Source organism: Rousettus aegyptiacus, unplaced genomic scaffold (assembly GCF_014176215.1).
Source record: "Rousettus aegyptiacus isolate mRouAeg1 unplaced genomic scaffold, mRouAeg1.p scaffold_m13_p_5, whole genome shotgun sequence".
Taxonomy (NCBI): Eukaryota; Metazoa; Chordata; class Mammalia; order Chiroptera; family Pteropodidae; genus Rousettus; species Rousettus aegyptiacus.
In genome coordinates this window covers 79,961,252-79,979,886 of record NW_023416308.1, presented here as the reverse complement: position 1 = coordinate 79,979,886, position 18,635 = coordinate 79,961,252, and the positions used below count along the sequence as shown (strand labels likewise).

Below are 18,635 nucleotides of genomic sequence, written 5' to 3'. Positions count from 1 at the left end.
TTTCGATGCTTCAGGAGAGGAGAGCAAGAGAGGGTGAACCCCTGGGATCCTGAGCCACCGACCAAACGCCCACTCCTGCAGAAATAATAAGTCCTTTGGCCATTTGCCCTGGGGAAAATGACCCTTGACCTGAACACAGCCAGCGGCTGCAGGGAGAACATTGCAGGGTATGACAGCAATCCTTGAGGGCCAAGCCTGGGTAAGGGATCTGGGCCTAGCCCAGGTGGAAGCTGGGTGAGGGAGACTCCACGGCAATAATAGAGCTCAGTCTCAAAGCTCTGGAGCCCTACTTCAGCCTCCTGCCCTCCATTTCAAGATTGCTTCCCTTTCTCTACAGTGGATTGAAGGTCCTAGCACCCCTTCCTGAGCTCCAGTCTGCCAGGGTTTGGCTGCCAGTTTCAGAGATAATTACAACCAGCACTCAGTGATTTGGGAGGTAGGGACTGTGATGCTTTCTACAAAAGGGTAAGGCTCAGAGAAATAGGGCATATGGCTGATAAAGAGCAGAGCCCAGACTTGAATCTATAGCTATTAGATTCCTACCTGATAAGCTGTAGCACTTATTCTTAAGTCCCTTGCACCTAGCCTGGTGAGTGGCAGAGAAGGCATTCAATAAGATTTGGAGAATGATGGCTCTGTGAGGATTGCTTATAGGAGGTCATGGGAAAGCTTAAGACATTGTCTTGGTGCAGCATGACTCCAAGGGCTAGGATAAAAGGACCTCTCCATGGATCTGCAGAAGACCATGGGGGACATGGAAGTCTGTTATGTTCACCTTTCTGGTCCTTTTTGTCCCCACTTGAGACATGGTAGGCAAGTAGGAATAGATGACCTCCCTGAAAGTTCTAGGATGAGTGCTTATAGGGCCTACTTGTAGCCCTGATCCCATGCCCTGGCCAGCAGAGATGGTTGCTCAATCATCAGTCACTCAGCTCTGGTGAGGTCTTCCCTGAGTGCTCTCAGGTAAAGATTTATTCCTCCCCCGCACCCTCATCTTGAGCAAAGCAGTGACATAGGATGGAGGCTCAAAGTTCCCAGCCCTCAATCTGTCATGTGTTTACATTCTGGATACTTGATGGTAGCAGGGGAAGAAAATGGCAATAAAGGTGAATTTCCTTGGGTGGGAAGCCCCACATGGCTCACCTACCAACTCCAGAACAGGATGCTGGGGCTGAATTTCGTAGATACCAGGTTAGTAGACTGCCCAAGCCATGCAGAAGGTGTCTCAAGGTGGGTTCACTTCCTCCTAGACATGATTCAGTGGGCATTTTCTTCCCTATTCAGGCCTTGGGCACAGAAATAGGTGGAAGTGGTACCTGGCAGTGGAGGCTGTGCCTTGACTTAATTGGCATGTCTTAAATGATCTTTGCAGACTTGGTGGTTACAGCAGAGCCCCTGCTGGGATAGGTCATAAAATTAGTCTGTGGTCCTAGAAGGGTTCACACCTTGCTTGTATAGGACTATCTGATGATAGGAACAGCCCTATAGCCATATGTGGCCTCCAGGTTCATTTATTAATTCAACAAATATTTCTGAGTACTTGCTGTGGGTCAGACAGAATGGCGGGCCCTAGGGATATAGACAGAAATGGTCCCTGCCTTTCTGGAGCTTATAGTTTACTGGAGAAGGCAGGCAATCAAGTAAACACATGGAACTAAATGTGTAATGACAGTTTGTGTTAAAGCTATGAAGGAAATAAAATAGAGAATATGGTGTTAAGTAGAGTGGGCAAGGAGGGCCTCCTTGAGCAGTGAGTGACCTGCAGGTTGTCGTTGGTGGTGGGGGGTGGGGTAGGGAACCAGTTGTGTTAAGAAGAAGAGGTAGAGATTTCCAGACTAAGCAAGAGCAGGTACAAAGATCTTGAGGGGTCAAGATCCTGGTGCGTTGGAGTACCCAAAAGGAGGCCAGGGTGATTGGAGAGGAAGCAGAGTGTAGGGAGCAAGGAAAGGAACAAGTTTGGAGAGTCAGGCCTGAGTTTAACTCAGATAAAGAGTTTGAATTTGATTTGGAGTATTACACTAAACCATGGAAAATTTTAAGTGAGAAGGATGAAGGGATACCTAATGGGATGAACTGGCAGCTAGACAGTAATTCTATGTTGTGAGAAGAACAGTGAGAATGAAAAACAGAAGAAAGTTAATTATCTCTGAACTGTTCCTCTCAAAAACCTTGGATACCTTAAAACCATCTAAGGTCTTCCAGTTTGGGGAATATTTTCTAAGAAACTAATTGGGCAAAGGCATAAAGAGGTATGTGCACCTATGTTTATCATGGTTTTATTTATAATAGAAAAACTCCCAGGAAAACCTAAATGTCCATCTGCAGGAAATGATTATATAAAACTTTGCTTAAAAATGCAATGGAATTGTATGCACCCTTTAAAAGTGCTAATATCTCAGATATGCTGTTAAGAAAAAAAATTTTTTTTCTTGAAAAGTTTTTTTCTTTGATAAGAAAATCATGTTTTTGTTTTAATAAGGATGTAAAAATAGAAAAAGTACAGAATAAACAAAATATTAAGAGTGGTGGTCTCTGAGTAGCAGAATTAAAGTTGATTTTTATCTTCAAGAAAAAAAAGACTTTTAAGCAGGAGTATAAGGTGATTTCAGATATGTGTTTAAAGATAACCATGGTTGCTATGAAGAATGTATTGTAGAGGGGCAGGAGAAGCAGACAAGGAGAGGCTATTTCAGTGGTTAGGCAAGAAATGATGGTGTTTTCATGATGAGGGAGGCAAGAGTGGCAGATAGATGTTAGGTCTAATTAGGAAGTAGGAATGGCAAGATTCAATATTTCTTAAATATATACAGTGTTTTAGGCACTGTGCTAGGTGCTGAAGATATGAAGTGAATAAATCGGAAAAAAATCCTCGGCCTATTCATTAAGGCAGCATGACGGACAGTAGTGGGGTGCCCAAGCTGGTTTATACTGGCTTACAAGAGCTCATTGTCAAATTTTCAGGAATTTTGACAGCTAGTTGTTGAAACCCAGACATTATTAAAAAGTATGTAAAGTTAAAGTTAAATACATTTTATTAAAATCAAAGATAATAAGTATTCAAAACTCATCACTTCCTAATTATTTTACTGCATTTTACTATGACCCGCGTGTGCTGTTGAGCTTATTTACATCTATCGTATCCATGTGGTGGAAAAATACCATATAGTAAGTAGTAGGTTACTGTGCATTTCTTCCCAACTTTACATTTGGTAATATCTTGTTGGTAGCTTGAATATGACCATGATAGGTATTTATACCACAGAAATTAACAAATGCTACAAATCAGAGCTTTTGTTCTTCTGGAGAGTTGGCTGTTAAATGTGTACTAGCACACTCCTTAACAAGGTACAGGGCACACCCTGAAGAGTCAGGCAGCCAGAGCTTAATTGTGGCTCTATAACTTGTTAACAATAGGATTTGGCTAAAATACCTAATATTGGTGTCCTCATTTGTAGAATGGTACCAATAGTTATTATGTGTGTGTGTGTGTGTGTGTGTGTGTGTGTGTATGACTTAATGAAACAATCTCTGTCAAGTGCTTAGCATAATGCCAGGCACCAAATGTGCCCATAGATAGGAGCAAATTATTATAATGATTCATTCATAGACAAGCAAGAATGGACTATGCAGGAAAGCCCATTATAGACAGAGCCGGTGAAAATGTGCATGTTGGAGGAGTCAATTGGGAGCAGTGAGCTCGTTTTGGACCCTGGAGCTTTACCACTAAGCCTGCTCAGCCCCAGAAAAGGGAAATCCAGTCTCTGCTCCCAGAGCACACAGCCACAGGGAGCAGGCCTAGCATACCAGTACTCAGAGAAATTACTAAAGTCAGAGAACTAGGATCAGCAGCAGAGTAGGCTGGGTGTGGCTGTTCCATGGGACAGTGGGTCAATATCCAGCTTAAATTGTGGCCCCTGGCAATGTAAGAGGAAGGATCTGTCCATGAAGACATTTTCAGGCCTGTGTTCAGAACCCCTGTGTGGGCCAGAAAGCTGCTAGTTAGGTTGACTGAGAAGACTGTATGGAAAAAAAGATAGTTGAATTTTTCAGGGCTTGAATTCCCCAGAAAATCAGAGACTGAGGTCTCCTATTTTGAGTAGCAGAGGTTTGCAAAGGAAAAGGATATGCCAGGGAGGCCTCACAGCCAGGCTGAGAGGAGTGAGGGAGGGGGCTGTTCAGTCAGTTTCAGGGAGTAAAAATACTCCTGGGCTTTGGCCTCTGGTTCAAGGGTAGGAACGCGCTGATTCCTATGGCCTCCAGGGGGCGCTCAGGCCCAAGCAAGGACAAACACTTTGAATGCAGCTCAGGCCAGAGAGCCAGGAAGGACTCAGGACAAGAAACGCCACCGCAAGTGAGAAGAGAAGCAAGGCCAGCTTGAATCCTCTGAGAAGAGCTGTCTTATGCCCTGTGACTAGCAGCAGGATGGCCGATGTATCTACAGCCCAGATTTCCAAATAGAAAGTCCTCTGCCTCTCGGCTCCTGCTCAGAACTTGAGCTTCAGCCTGAGCTGACTGCCATGCAGAAGACTCTGCTGGCCTACTTCTGGGTCAGGGAGGAAGGCTCCCATAATGCTGTCTGAGCCACGTTAGGGTAGATGAGCAAATTAGAAACAACAGTGAAAAGAGCCTGTAAAGCCCTCTTCTGAGTATGTTATACAGGTATATTCAGGGGTACTGCGAGGGAAACAGAGCTGGGTGGGGAAAAAGATGCCAGAATGTGTGCTGCCTCCCCTCAGAGAGCTGTACCAGGCCAGAGGGGAGGCTGTGCCCTTGGATCCGCAGGTCTGTAGAGAGCCCTGATGAAACGACTACTGAAGACCCTCATCATGGGTTTTCTGGGGGGTGTTTGTGACTCCATGTGAAAGCTCCCAACTCTCCAGGCAGACTCAGTGAAATCTGTAGGGTAACGGGCATAGTTCTGGAGCTAGAAAGAGTTGTTGAGGGGGTAGCCAATGCAAGGTGCTCAGAAGGGAGATTCCCAGGAATGTCTCATTAGATTTTAGAGGCTGAGAGGAAAAGAAGAGGTGAGGGGGAGTCTGGGAGTAGTGGCTTCCAGAGCCCAGTGCCCTGCAGAGGGAAGAAGGTGGGTGTCAGGCATCTACCATAGGAGTTATGGCACTGCTCGTGCTTCCGGAGCTTGTGGAATCCAGCTTTGCACACTAACCTATGGGAGAGGAATGATGTTAACAAGGCATGTTTTCATTTGTAAGTCAGGAGAAGGCACTGAGTCTAATGGCAGAGGTCCAGTGACATGTTGTTCCAGAGGTCCCGGAAAGCTTTATTTTTTCTGTTGGGAGGAGCTTTTGCAGAGTAGAAAAGGGATCAGAGTTTGGTAAGTTTGTATAGGGGGATGTCAAGGGCACAGAGCCATCTGAGAAGGATCAGGGCCCTTTCAGATGGGGCTAGGGAACAGGAGTCCTGTAACCTCAGCCTGGCCCATAGCTGACTCTCCTTATGTTTGTCTTCGGACTCAGCAGGGAGTCTCAGAAATGGGGCAGGCTTTGGGAGAGGCCTCAGGAAATACTGAAGATAGGTATTAGAGATCACAAGTGAGATCTCAGAGCTAGAGGAAAAGAGAGATATGGAGCTCGGACACTGTGCCCTGTGGCCAGAACCAAGATGCCAACATAACCACAGGAAAGAGAAACAAAACCATAAGGTGAAGTGCAGTGACAAGGGGATCTTTGACAGATCAATCGCAATACACCTCCCATCACCGCACACCCCAGTCCCTGGTATTCCTCTTGCCCCAGGAGGGAAATTGTCAGAAATTTGGCTGTAATACTAGTCAGTACTTTGAATCCATTTTTTCATTCAACAGATATTATTGAGCACCTATTATATGCCTGGTACTATGTATGGTGGAGAGAATGTAAGAGTAAACAAAATAGGCAAAACAAGACAAAGAAAAAGCAACAAATAGGTAGACAGATGAAATAATTTCAAGTTTTAATAAGTGACACAAAGGAAATAAGCACGGGTCTGAAATGGCTGGATAAAGTGGTCATGAAAGTCTTCATTGAGAAGATAGCATTTCAATAAGTATCAGCTGTAAATATTGTGAAACCCATTACAGTTCTATTTATTCTGTGATGAGTAAATAAAGCACTTTTCCCTTAATGTGGAAACTACCAAAAAGACTAATTACTAGCAGGGCTCTTTAAAAGAGAGACACCTCTTCCTGTCCCATTACTGTCAGCCCTTCTCTTCCAGGTGATTTTTGCTAAGCTCTTTGCCTGAGGGAGTGGGGCATGGGGTGGGACTTGGACATTTGACAAAAGTGACATCTTATTGACCCACCAAGGGCAAAGCAGAAAAGGCTTGGGAATGCCCCCAAAAGGCCCTCAGTGGAACTTGGATATAGCTGTTCTTTGAGTGTTTCTAAATATGTTTGTATGTATGTGTGGTTTACAAAGGATATAGAAATATCAGTGTCTTTAGCTGTCTTAGAGCAGGGCTTGACACTTAGTACACAAAAATGTTAGTTTCCTCCTCTCCTCCCCCATTGTAGAGGTAAATCCAATCACAGAAAGTGATCCTCAATCAATTCACTCCATTCCCTGATCTTAAGGGCACCCAGACCCATTATTAAGATGATGAGCGTCACAGCTGGACATGAGGACATGGGCTAGTTACTGCTTTAAAGTTAATGAAGGGGGATGGGGCCTCCTGCCGGGAAGAGTTAGTTTTGGACTCAGATTTCTGTCCAGACCCTGACCTTATTTACACTGATGTAATCAGCCAATATTGGCCTAATCCTGAGAGACTGCTCATTCCCAACAGGTTTGGAGGTGGGGGTGGTGCTGCTGCCATCTCTATATAGGGAGGTCAGCCAGGTGCCGAGAGCTGTCCTGTGGCCTCTCCAGCTCAGCATGGCTCGAGCACTGGGAGCATTAGTTGTGCTGGGGTTGTTGGGCCTGTGCTGGTCTCTGGCCATTGCCCACCCTGTTCATTCGTGAGTAAAACTGCACTGGGGAAGAAGGACTGGGGTCTGGGCTAGAATGCGATAGGGCTAGTTTTTAGACCTGGGGTCGGGAGCTAAGGAAGAAGGATTGATTGGGTCCAGTGGACCCAGACATCTGTCTGTCTTCTCTCTAGGGCTAGTGCCTCTGGGAATAGAGCTGAAGATGGGACTAGGATCAAGCTGGACCCAGATATGCTCCGTGAGTCCCTGACTCCCTGAGTGTGTTTCTCTCTCTGGCTGTGTCTCGCATTTTAGCATATGACGGTTTTTTTACTTTGCCACTTCAGAACTCTGCTCAGATGGCTGGAACTTTGATGCTACCACTTTGGATGAAAATGGGACAATGCTGTTTTTTAAAGGTAGGAGGTGGCTGAGGTTAAGGCATTTGGGACCTCAGACTTGGTCCCTTTCACCAAAGGCATATCCATCTGTGGGAGATCTTAGGAATTTTCTGAGGGTATCGCCTACAGCTTTTTTTGTATCTTAGTAGGCCAAAAATGTGTTCTGGGTCTCTCAGTGAGTATGTGTTTTCCAGGGGAGTTTGTGTGGAAGATTCACCATTGGGCCCGGGTGTTGATCTCAGAGAGGTGGAAGAATTCTACCAGCTCAGTGGATGCTGCATTCCGCCTTGGTCATGACAGTGTCTTCCTGATTAAGGTACTGTTGGGTCAAGATCAGGGCCGAGCCAGGAAGTACTGGAATCCACAGAAGAGATCCTCCCCCAAATTGGCCCTGGTGTGGAGACCTTACCGATCAGTTCCAGGTTTCCTCCCCGTGTCTTCTTTTCTGGAAAAAGCTTAGGCTAAGGGAGCGTGTTAATTGGGCATGGCAGGCACAGCGTCCAGTGGCTATTCTTCAGCCCTAATCTTTGTTCAGACCTCTTTGCTATTCCTTGTGCTATTGGACATCCTTTCCTTCACGGCAATCTCTTCCCTTGGATTCCATGACCCAGCATCAGGTCCTCTTCACATGGTGGCCAGGTTGTTAACAACACAACGGCACCTGGCCGATGGGGTGACTGGAGGGTCAAATCCAACCTATTGTGTTCACCAAGTTGTGTGCCCTGGCCCAGGCTGTATCTGCTCAGAGGAAGGGGCGCCTTCTCCTAACTTGGCCAAAGGCACTGTGAGGTTGGGTGGCCCTCACCGCCAGCTTTATTTTCCCTCCTGGGCCTTTTCTTGCTCTTTCTCAGGTTTCTCATCCTTGGCCAGTCCTTGAATGTCCCATGGGGACCTATCCCTGCCCTTCCATATACCCTCTCTGGGTGATCTTCACCATTGCCCTGGCTCTGAGGTTTCTCTATGTTGTGGATAGTAGATCTGGGTTTCTCCCTGGAGCTCCAAATATCTCTTTCCAATTTCCTGGCAGACATCTTCAACTTAGATGTTTCATAAGCACCTCAAATTTAGCATTCAACAAACTGAACTTAGTATTCTTCTCACAAATCAACCCTCATCCTCTGTTTCCTATTTCAGTAAATGGCACCACCACATGCTGGTTCCTGCAAGCCAGGTGCACATGAGTCTGAGCTCTGGCTCTTGGTTATCTTTTCAGGTTTATCGCCCACCCTTGCCGCATTCACTGCGCCAGCAACATGAGACCACATGTCGTTCTCTGAGCATGCTCTGTACATACTGCTCCCTCTGCTGGAGACACTTTTTCCACACTTGACAACCTAGAACATTTCTACTCATTTTTCAATTCTTGGCCCAAATGCTTCCCTGTGAAGCTTTCCAGGAATCCAGGAAGACAAAGGCACTCCTCCCATATTTCCAAAGCACTTCACATGCTTCTACCTTGGTGTTTGTGTGGCTAAGATGGTAGCATCCTTTCTGTACCTGTACACCGAAATCCTTGAAGGCAGAGACAGTCTTGTCAACCCTTTGTCCCTAGTACTCTATGTGGTATATGGTAGCTATTTTTGAATGGATGAATGAATGAACAAATGAATGTATAAATGGATGGATGACTGCATGATATATAAGTGGATGACTATTTATAGATGTGTTGCAGATAAGTGTGTCATGGGAGTGTTCTGTTGTACATAGCTGGATGTGTGTGTTATAGTAATATTACAGGATTTTCACAAACCGAGAATATGTATTTGTGCAAGGGGACAGTGCATTATTGTCCACAGATGGACTGAGAATGTGTGAAGCTGCAGGAGGATTTTGTGTAAGTGTAATATATCGAAGATATGTATAAACGTAGAATAGCAGTATGCAGAGGTCCATAGGTAAATATAGAGTGGTTTTTATGCAGGGGGACAAAGTCTGGGTGTACCCCCATGAGAAGAAAGAGAAAGGATATCCAAAGTTGCTACAAGATGAGTTTCCTGGAATCCCATTCCCATTGGATGCTGCTGTGGAATGTCACCGTGGAGACTGCCAAGAGGAGGGCATTCTCTTCTTCCAAGGTCAGTCCAGGTTAGAATGAAAGAGGCTAGCGTAATGGAGGGTTGGTGGTGATACAGGGAGTGGTAGGAATAGTGGTGGTGGTGGAGCCACTATATGGCTCCCTGAGGAAGGAATGAAATAGGCCAGTTAGGGTCTAAAGGGTCAACTAGGGGAAGGAGAAGAAGTCATCCTAGAGAAGGTAACTGGATGTCATTCTGCTAAGTTCCTCATTGTTCCCAATTACCTTTAGGACAAATCAATGTTCCTTAGTCTTATATACAAGGTTCTCCATGACCAAGTCCCTACTGACCTCTAACTTCAACTTTCATACCTTTACCTTGGATATGAAGCTCTAGAAACTCTATGCTATTCCCTGTACATCCAATTTGCTTTATGCCTCAGACTTTCCTCTATCCGAAGTGCCATCTTCCCTTCTTGCCTACCTTGTAACTCCTGCCTCAGATTTTAGTTTAAGTATCACTTTCTCTGGGAAGTTTTCCCTGACTCTCCCCACTGCCCTTGCTGAGCTGATCATGAGTACTTTGCTGCTGAATTTTATTGTATGATTACTCTCTTCAACTATTTCCCTGCTGGGCTGTGAGCTCCATGTGGACCATTATCTGATCCAAACTGGGGCCCAGTGAAAGCAGAAGGGAGGGGACAAGCCAGCCTCACCAAATGCTTGTTGATTGAATGAAGGTAACCGCACGTGGTTCTGGGACTTGGCGACAAAAACCAAAAAGGAACGTTTCTGGCCGGCTGTTAGGAACTGCTCCTCTGCCATCCAATGGCTCAACCGCTACTACTGCTTCCGTGGTAACCAATTCCTGCGCTTCAACCCTGTCACGGGAGAGGTGCTTCCTAAGTACCCTCTGGATATTCGAGACTACTTTATACCCTGTCCTGGCAGAGGTGAGAAAGCCCCAGCCCCTGGGACTCACTGAAATCCATCTCCCTTCCCTGAGTTTGCAGACCCCAGCTCCCACCTTAACTCTGTAGCATAACCCTTGGCCCTTGCCTTAGCCCCATTTCCATTTTGGCTCTTCTCAGTTGTCCTCATATGGGGGAAGCCTACATCCCACTAACTCCAGCCATCTTTCCCACCTCAGACTTCATTCTGACCGCTGGCCTCCATCTGTGTTCCCCCTTGCCTATTTTTCCCCCTAGGCCATGGACACAGGAATAGGACCGGCCATGGGAATGGTACCCACCCCGGTCCTGGGTATGGGCGCTGTAGCCCAGATCTAGTCTTGTCTGCACTGCTCTCTGACAACCATGGTGCTACCTATGCCTTCAGTGGTAAGAGATACCCCCAAATACCCTGGCTCTGCTCCCCATACTTCTCATCTCTTTCACATGTCTCCCATCTCTGATGCATTTTCTTCGTTTTCATCACTATGTCCCTTATTTTGTCCCTTGGCTCCCATGACTTTTTTTTAATCCCTCATCTCCTCTGATGCATATTATACAACCTTGTCTCTCATTTTCTAGGCCTCTAACTTCTGCCTCCAAGTACCATCTACTCCCAGATTTGTGCCTTTTCTAGATCTTTCTGGGTCCCTATGACTCCTCACATTACCTTTGCTCTTGCCTGTCTTGCTTGGTCTTCTGCAAACTCCCAACCCCCGCCCTCTCCCCCACCCCTCAAACTTATCCTCAGGAGCTCCATCTTTTTCCAATTGCCTGGTTCCTATGTCCAGGCCTCTGGGAATAGCATTATCTCGATATGAGGTGTTTCCAGTGCTGAGAATCAGTCAAGAAGTGTTGAGTCCCTTAGACCTTTAGGAGATAGCTTCACTAGCCTGAGGAGGTTTCTTCTCTGAGTGACCAATGGAAACACTTCTCTCCAGACTTGTGGCATTAATGAGTAAAAGCCATCTAATAATACTTCAAGATGCTCAGGTTAGTCAGGCAAGTAGTAATAAGTGTCGATCATATTGGAGAACAGCTTCAAAAGAGAGGGTAACCACATTACATTCAGCCTAAGAAATATGTATTACCAGATACAAATGTAAAACAGAGGTGCCCCCTGGACAAATGTAATCAGATATGACTACCAAGCTATAATGAAAAAATACACAGTCACAAGGATAGCAAATCCCCACAGCAGTAATGCATGCTGTAATAAGAGCATATAAATGTGAGGAAACACACACCTTCAGTGAAAATATAGGTCTATACTGAGAATGTATGTCATAGTAAGAACCATTAAGTATCAAGAGAACACGGGACCATTGGGACACACAGACAAAGAGATAGAGATAGAGATAGAGATAGAGATAGAGATAGAGATAGAGATAGAGATAGAGATAGAGATAGAGAGATAGAGATAGAGATAGAGACAGAGACAGAGATAGAGACAGAGACAGAGAAAGAGGAGAGAGAGACAGACAGACAGAGAGAGAGAGAGAGACAGAGAGAGAGACAGAGAGAGACAGGGTCATGGGGGACCACACAGAGACACAGAGAGAACATATAGCCATGGAAAGATCACAAAACCTCAAGGCCAAGTGGCTATGAATAGAACGCAGCTGAACTTTTAACTCAAAAGTATTAGGTATGTTCCATAGGTGTCAAGAGAGCACCTAGACATGGCAAGAACACCATTATGTTAAAAATACCCAGCTGAGGTGAGAACTCACTATCTTGGTGAAAACACCAGTGTGACCCGGACACTCAGCATAGGTCTGGTTCCTTCCTCTCTCTGATAAATCTTTCTTTTTTCTCTACCTCACAGCTTCCTATCCATTCTTTCTTCTTTCCCACAACTTTGGCTTGCATAGGGACCACCATGTTCTCTCCACTTTTCTCTATTCATGATCTTTCAGCCTCAGATCCAACTGAAAACTCCCTCAGTTGCTCTCTTTTTCCTAGTTAGATTTCCAGAGAGGGAATCTGACTGGCCCAGCTCATATTTTTATTCCACCACATTAAAGTGGTTGCTGGTCAGCCTCTGCATTGGCTATTGATGGATCAGGGGCTCATCACTTATTTCTTTTGCACAAAGAGCAGTATAGCTCTGGTTCTCAAAATAAGAGCTCTGAGCAGGGTAGTTTCAGCAGGAGGGGAAGGTGGATATATAGGTACCATGATATGCCCAGTAAACAGCTATAAAGATAACTTATGGCTGCTGTAGGAATATTAGCTATTTATTCAACAAACATTTACCCAGTGCTTGATAGGTTCTGGGCATTGTTCTAAGCACTGAGGTACAGTAGTCAACATGGCAGACAAGACACCTGCCCTCAGAGAGTCTGCTAGAGGAGGACAGGACAATAAGAAAGAAAAATAAGGAAAGAGAATACTTTCAGGTAGTATTAATAGCTATGAAGTATTCTGGGAACATCAGAATATTTCTTATTCTCAAGTACCATTTGGAACTAGTATAAATGAATTTAAAAGTCATTGATGTTTCAAAATATAAAACTAAAAATGTTGTGTCAAAAAAAGCTGTGAACAAATAAGATAGGATAAAACAATACAGGTGAGAAGAAGGTGCCTCTTCTTTGAAGAGATGATTTTTGAGCTGAGATTTCAGTAATAAAAAGGAGTTATCTACATAAAGCGCTAGATGAAAATCATTTTTGGGAGGGTGGACAGCAAATACTCTGACGAATCAGGAAAGGAGGCCATTGTGACTGGGGTGGAGCATAGCGAAGTTGCTGGTGAGTGGCTTGAGAAGAGGTAGTTTACATAGGCCTGGTAAGGATTTTTCAACCGTAAAAGGAAGCCAGAAGGTGTTCTTAAGTAGAGCCGTGATATGTTCTAATTTATTTTTTTTTAAAGATCATCCTGGCTTTTTGTGGAACAATTGTGTAAGCAACGAATCCAGCTAGTTGTTCATGCATCAGAGGTAATGACAGCTTGGACTATGATAATAGTAGCACAGGTGATGAGGAGTCATCAAGACATATTTAGGAGGCTGAGCTGGCAGCATTATCCAATGGATTGGGTACTGGTGGGAGTAAAGAAGGGAAAAAGAGAGATCTCAAAAATGAGTTGGTTTTTTGGGACCAGGCAACTTGGTGACTGGTGGTTCCTTTTTCCAAAATTGGGAAAGACTAAGAAAAGAGTAAGAGAGTGTGTGTGTGTGTGTGTGTGTGTGTGTGTGTGTGTGTGTGTGTGTTTGGCGGGGGCAGCAATTGGTTCAGACATGTTAAGTTTTTGGTGCCTAGTGGCCTCGAATGGACATGTCAGATAGGCGGTTGACTTTGAGCCTGACACTCAAAGGAGAGGTTCATCAGCTGAAGAGAATGGATTAAAAGCCATCAGTATATAGTTGGTATTTAAAGCCCTGGACTGTGTGAAATGAGTGAGTGTAGATAGAGAAAAGGTTCAAACTAGCAGATTTCAATATTAGACATCAGGCTGAAGAGACAAATAGTCAAAAAGATAAAAAGAGTCTATTATCACAGGAGCCAAGATCTAAAAAAAATATTAAAGAAGGGAGTTGTGAGTAGTCAGGTGCTGCTGAGAGGTAGACTAAGAGGAAGACAAAGAATGGACTATTATATTTGGCGAGTTGGAGGATACCGGTGATCTTGAAAGGAACAATTTCAATGCAGGAGGGAAACAGAAGTGTAAGTACAGAGGTTGAAAAAGAAAAGGTAAGTGGAAGCTTAGGACAGTTCCTTTAGTAAGTTATTATGAAAAGGAGAGAAGAAAATTAGGATACTAGTCTGGCTACTCCCTCACTTTCCTATCCATTTTAGGGGTGAGAGAACACAGCCAGAGTGAGAACACCAGTGGAATCTTGCTACAGTGCTGCCCTTTTAAATTCTGGTCACAATCTCTCATTTTCTATAGCATTTCTGTTCATGGACATCTGAGATGTGTAGAGAGCCCCCACCAAACCCCATGACATTGGCCTTACCAGGCATCTTGGCCACTGTTCTCCATTGTTGCCCTTCTGTCAGGCCCCTACTGACTCCAGTTCCAATCAGGTCAAAATGCCCAACTTTGCTGTTCAAGTTCTTCTCTATTCCCTCTCATGTGGCCTCTTCTCTTTTGGCCTCTGGATGCATTCTCTCCTTCTTCTCAGGACTCAGTGCTTCTGGTATCTCACAGGGTCCCAGTACTGGCGTTTGGACACCAGCCGGGATGGATGGCATAGCTGGCCCATTGTCCATCAGTGGCCCAAGGGTCCTTCAACAGTGGATGCTGGCTTTCTTTGGGATGATAAACTCTATTTGGTCCAGGTATGTGTTGGGAGTGAGGCTTGAGGTGGGGACTGGGAGAATATCCAACTCTATGCTGATTAACGTCTTTTGTCCTCCAGGGCACCCAGGTATATATCTTCCTAACAAAGGGAGGCTACACCCTAGTGAATGGTTATCCAAAGCGGCTAGAGAAAGAATTTGGGAGCCCTCATGGAATAAGCCTTGAGGCTGTGGATGCAGCCTTTGTCTGTCCTGGGTCTTCTCGACTCCACATCATGGCAGGTGAGGGGCAACTGGGCAGCTAAGGGGTGGTTTGTTCTGCTGCTTCTCCATAGCATAGACCCGCATCAGAGCATGAGGAGAGCTAGGTTGGGATCCCATGATGTGGAAACCATGTTAAGTCTTGTGTCTTTTTCCTAGGACGGCGGCTGTGGTGGCTGGACCTGAAATTAGGAGCTCAAGCCATATGGACAGAGCTTCCTTGGCCCCATGAGAAGGTTGATGGGGCCCTGTGCACGGAGAAGTCCCTTGGCCCCAACTCATGTTCAGCCAATGGTCTTGGCTTGTACCTCATCAGTGGCCCCAATTTGTACTGCTACAGTGACGTAGAGAAACTAAGTGCAGCCAAGGCCCTTCCACAGGCCCAGAGGATGAACAGCCTCCTTGGCTGCAGTCACTGATAGGGCTCCTGATATGAGTCTGGCCCAGCTCCTTTTCCTTTTCCTTACAATAAAGCCAGAGGGCTTCGTAACTTGAACCAAAGGGCCCTGGTTGTGGATCAATCTCACTTCTTTCTTTGAATTGAGAAGCTAGTAACATTTCTTTTGAGGCTCTCTAGGTTAAATGAGGTTGCAACCTCTTCTCAAGCCACTCACCATCTCCTTCACTATGCTCCAGCCCAGTCACAATGGCCTCCTTTCCTGATTCCTCAGTATTTGCTCTCCACTCTCCCTAAAATGTTTTTCATCCAGTGCTTTATGTGGTTAACTCCTTTTTATTACTGCCCAGGTGATTCTCGATCCAGATCCTAAATTGGCTTCTTCTAGACTATCTACACATAGAGGAAAATAGAGGACCAAAAAGAAAGAGGAACTGCTGTTTTTGTATAGTAAGAAAGCGGCAGAGAGGGACTCTGACTCAGCCTGCTGATAATTGACCACCGTTTGGCTCCAAGGCATTAGGAAAATAGGGCCAGGGTCAGCTATGCATATGCCAAGTAGATTGGCTCAGAGCTGCCATTTGAGGATCACGGGAGCCTTCAAATTGTGGTTCCAGGTGGTTCAGGCAGCACCACACTAGAAGACAAGGCTTTGGTTACCATGAATTAGGCATAACAAATGGAATGATGTTAAGGTGAGGAAACAGAGGGATATCACTTGCCTGTTAAAGGCAAGCAGAGGAGAGGGAAGAAGGAACGATTCAGGGACTTGGCACCATGAAACATTTATAGAACACCTCTCCTGGGGGGCCATGCTGGCTACCATCCGGTCCTCTGGGTATGTGCACCATCTGAGCCGTGAGTGTGGGCCTAGATGGTATGAAGTGCTGGTGGAGGCTTCAGTAGTTGCTTCTTTTCTGGCCATAAATGAACTAAAGCTTTAGGCTCCAAACTTGACAACCTTTTGATGGGGGAGTGGGCCTAGACCATAGGGAACTGGGTCTCAGGTGAGACTCTTTTTCTCTTCTACTTTTTCAAACCAGCAGAATTTACAGGTTGGTTTGTTTTAGACTCAAGAAATAGTCTCAGACTCTAGCAGAGAGCCCTCACTCTGAGCTTCCACATCCTAGCCTCGATGATGACCTCTTCCATAAAATGGGTATAATACTGCCCACCTCCCAATGACAATGAATATACTCAAACCCATTCCTTGGATTCTCTCAAGAAGGTGCACTGGAAGTAGACCCACGCTCTGGCCTTTGGCCTCATCTGGTTTAGGGTCAGCCCCTCCAGACCTGGTGGCCTCCTGCTTTGTGAGGCTTTGATGGGTAGAATGGCAGACTGACAAGCTCCATGGCCACACGGGGCTTTGCACTGGGAGGCCAATTCATAGAGTGACTCCTGATAGGCACCAGGCTCCTCTGGTTGAGAATTACCTAAGGTCCCTTCACCACCCTTGATGGCTAGGGGGTGAGTAGGGGGTGAGGCAGCAGGGGTTAAATCTGGATCTCCTAGATGAGGTTCCACTCAGGATTTGAGGTTGGCCAGGGCTGGGAGCAGAGATTAGTGACCAGGTACCAGGGCTGTTGGGTCCATTCCCAAGAAGTATCTCGAGCTTTCCCTTTCATCCTTGATGGTGTCTGATGGTTCTTCTCATGGGGTTGGCTGTCCCTGAACAAGACCAGAATCTCAGATCCGGCCCTTATTCACTCCACGGGCTACATCTGGAGCCACTGCTCCATCATGCCAGGGAGTCTAGAGGTGTCTGAACAGTTATCCAGCAACTCTGGTACTCAAGGTTAATTTCCTCCTCTCAAGGTGGAGCAGTAAGTCTCCTTTCTTCTCTTCTCCCACCTGCTCTGTTACAAGGAATCCTCTAGCTTGTTTCCAAGGAACTCCCAGAAAAGGTCCAATTCACTCTTCTTTCATCTACTAACTTAGCACTCCCCCTCTCCCCCATAAGCAGAGTAGCATTTCAGGCCATGGAGTAACAATTGAACAGTGACTGCCCTCAAAAATCTGCCACTCTATCACAGTCAGGAGGAGAACACAGGCAAGAAATCGGATAAATGTAATATGTAATAAAGTGAACTAGACATTAAGATGGAAGACTATACATACAAAGGAGAATGAAGCCAGCAATACCTGGGATGGAGAGTGGGTTAGAAAAGGCCTCATACATGACATAACACTTAAGCTGAATTTTAAAAGATGAGTAGAATGTATGTAATTCCTTTAGAAAATATACATTTACTGCTTACTATGCACTACCATGCCAGGAAGTATTAGAGGCAGAGGAGGCATCACAAGCAAAGAAAAGCCAGGGGAGACGAGATAGACAGGACTGGGAACCACAACTACTCAGCAGGGCTGAGTGATGGGCTGGTAAGAGCTGAGGCTGGAGAAGGAGGCAGGGGCTCATGGGGGTCTAGAAAGCATGGATTTTGTCTGTCTTTGGGGCACTGAAGACCTACTGAAGGATTTTAGACAAGGGAGTGAGGTGACGAGATTTATATTGTAGAAAGTTTCCTTGTTTTTGCAGAGTGGATATTGGGTGAAAGGAGACTACAGAGGATGTGAAGAGACCACTGAGGAGATTGGTGCTGTAGTCCAGGTGGTAAATCATGGAGGCCTAGACACTGGGCGGCAATGGAGATGAAGAGAAGTGGGAAGAATAAAAAATATTTAGAGGACATAGTCTGTAGGACTCGCTGATGAATTAGATAGGAGGGCAAAGAGTGAGAAATCTCACCTCCAAACTTCCCCATGACCTCTTTCCCTCTTCATCATTGTGTCTTTTCTTTCAAAACTTTTCATGGTGCCCTCCCAAATTCACAGTCCATGGTTAATAAGCTTCTCTGAATTCTTTACACACTCCATGGTTAACATGCTTTTCTATCTCTTTACCTCTAGCTTTAATTGAGACTGGGTTCAGACCCAATGCTGACACTGCTTCCCATCCATTGGGACAGGTACAGGGCCCCTCTTCCTTTCCTATAGCTGGCCCAATGATGGGAAGCAGTGTCAGCACTGGCATGACTCCACACACATCTGTACCATTTCTCTTCCTCTTTCCATGCAAGTTAAATGTCTCTTTCTCTGGCATCATGCAGGTGAGCCATACCATTCTTAGGCCATCATCTACCAACCGTCTGACAGTCCTCTCAATTGCTGAAGTGCCTACTTCAGCCACCCAATTACTATGGCCCAACTCCGACCCCAGCCATCATTCACAATTGTTCCACCTGTGAAGAAATTCTTTAAATTCCAACATCCCATTCATGAGCACAACCCCTTATTCTCATCCTTTTGCCTTCCTTACAACCTCTCAGTTTTCCACCCTTTGACTTTATAGAGATATTTGATACCTTTATTATCTTCCAATCTTCCACTTTCTAAAAGTTATTGTTTTTCCTACCCAAATCGAACATCAAAGTTGATCATCTGAACAACTTTCT

General features: G+C 45.4%; 1 protein-coding gene across 1 annotated transcript; it reads left to right on the top strand.

Annotated features, from left to right (window-relative positions):
- Nucleotides 1-6,820: 6,820 nt before the first annotated feature.
- Nucleotides 6,821-15,276, top strand: HPX (hemopexin). The gene is made up of 10 exons (XM_016133515.2): nucleotides 6,821-6,955; nucleotides 7,099-7,163; nucleotides 7,252-7,323; nucleotides 7,500-7,621; nucleotides 9,227-9,380; nucleotides 10,060-10,272; nucleotides 10,528-10,659; nucleotides 14,428-14,558; nucleotides 14,639-14,801; nucleotides 14,940-15,276. The coding sequence occupies exons 1-10, from the start codon at nucleotides 6,873-6,875 to the stop codon at nucleotides 15,197-15,199; spliced, it is 1,395 nt and encodes a 464-aa protein (XP_015989001.1). The 5' UTR covers nucleotides 6,821-6,872; the 3' UTR covers nucleotides 15,200-15,276.
- Nucleotides 15,277-18,635: the final 3,359 nt, after the last annotated feature.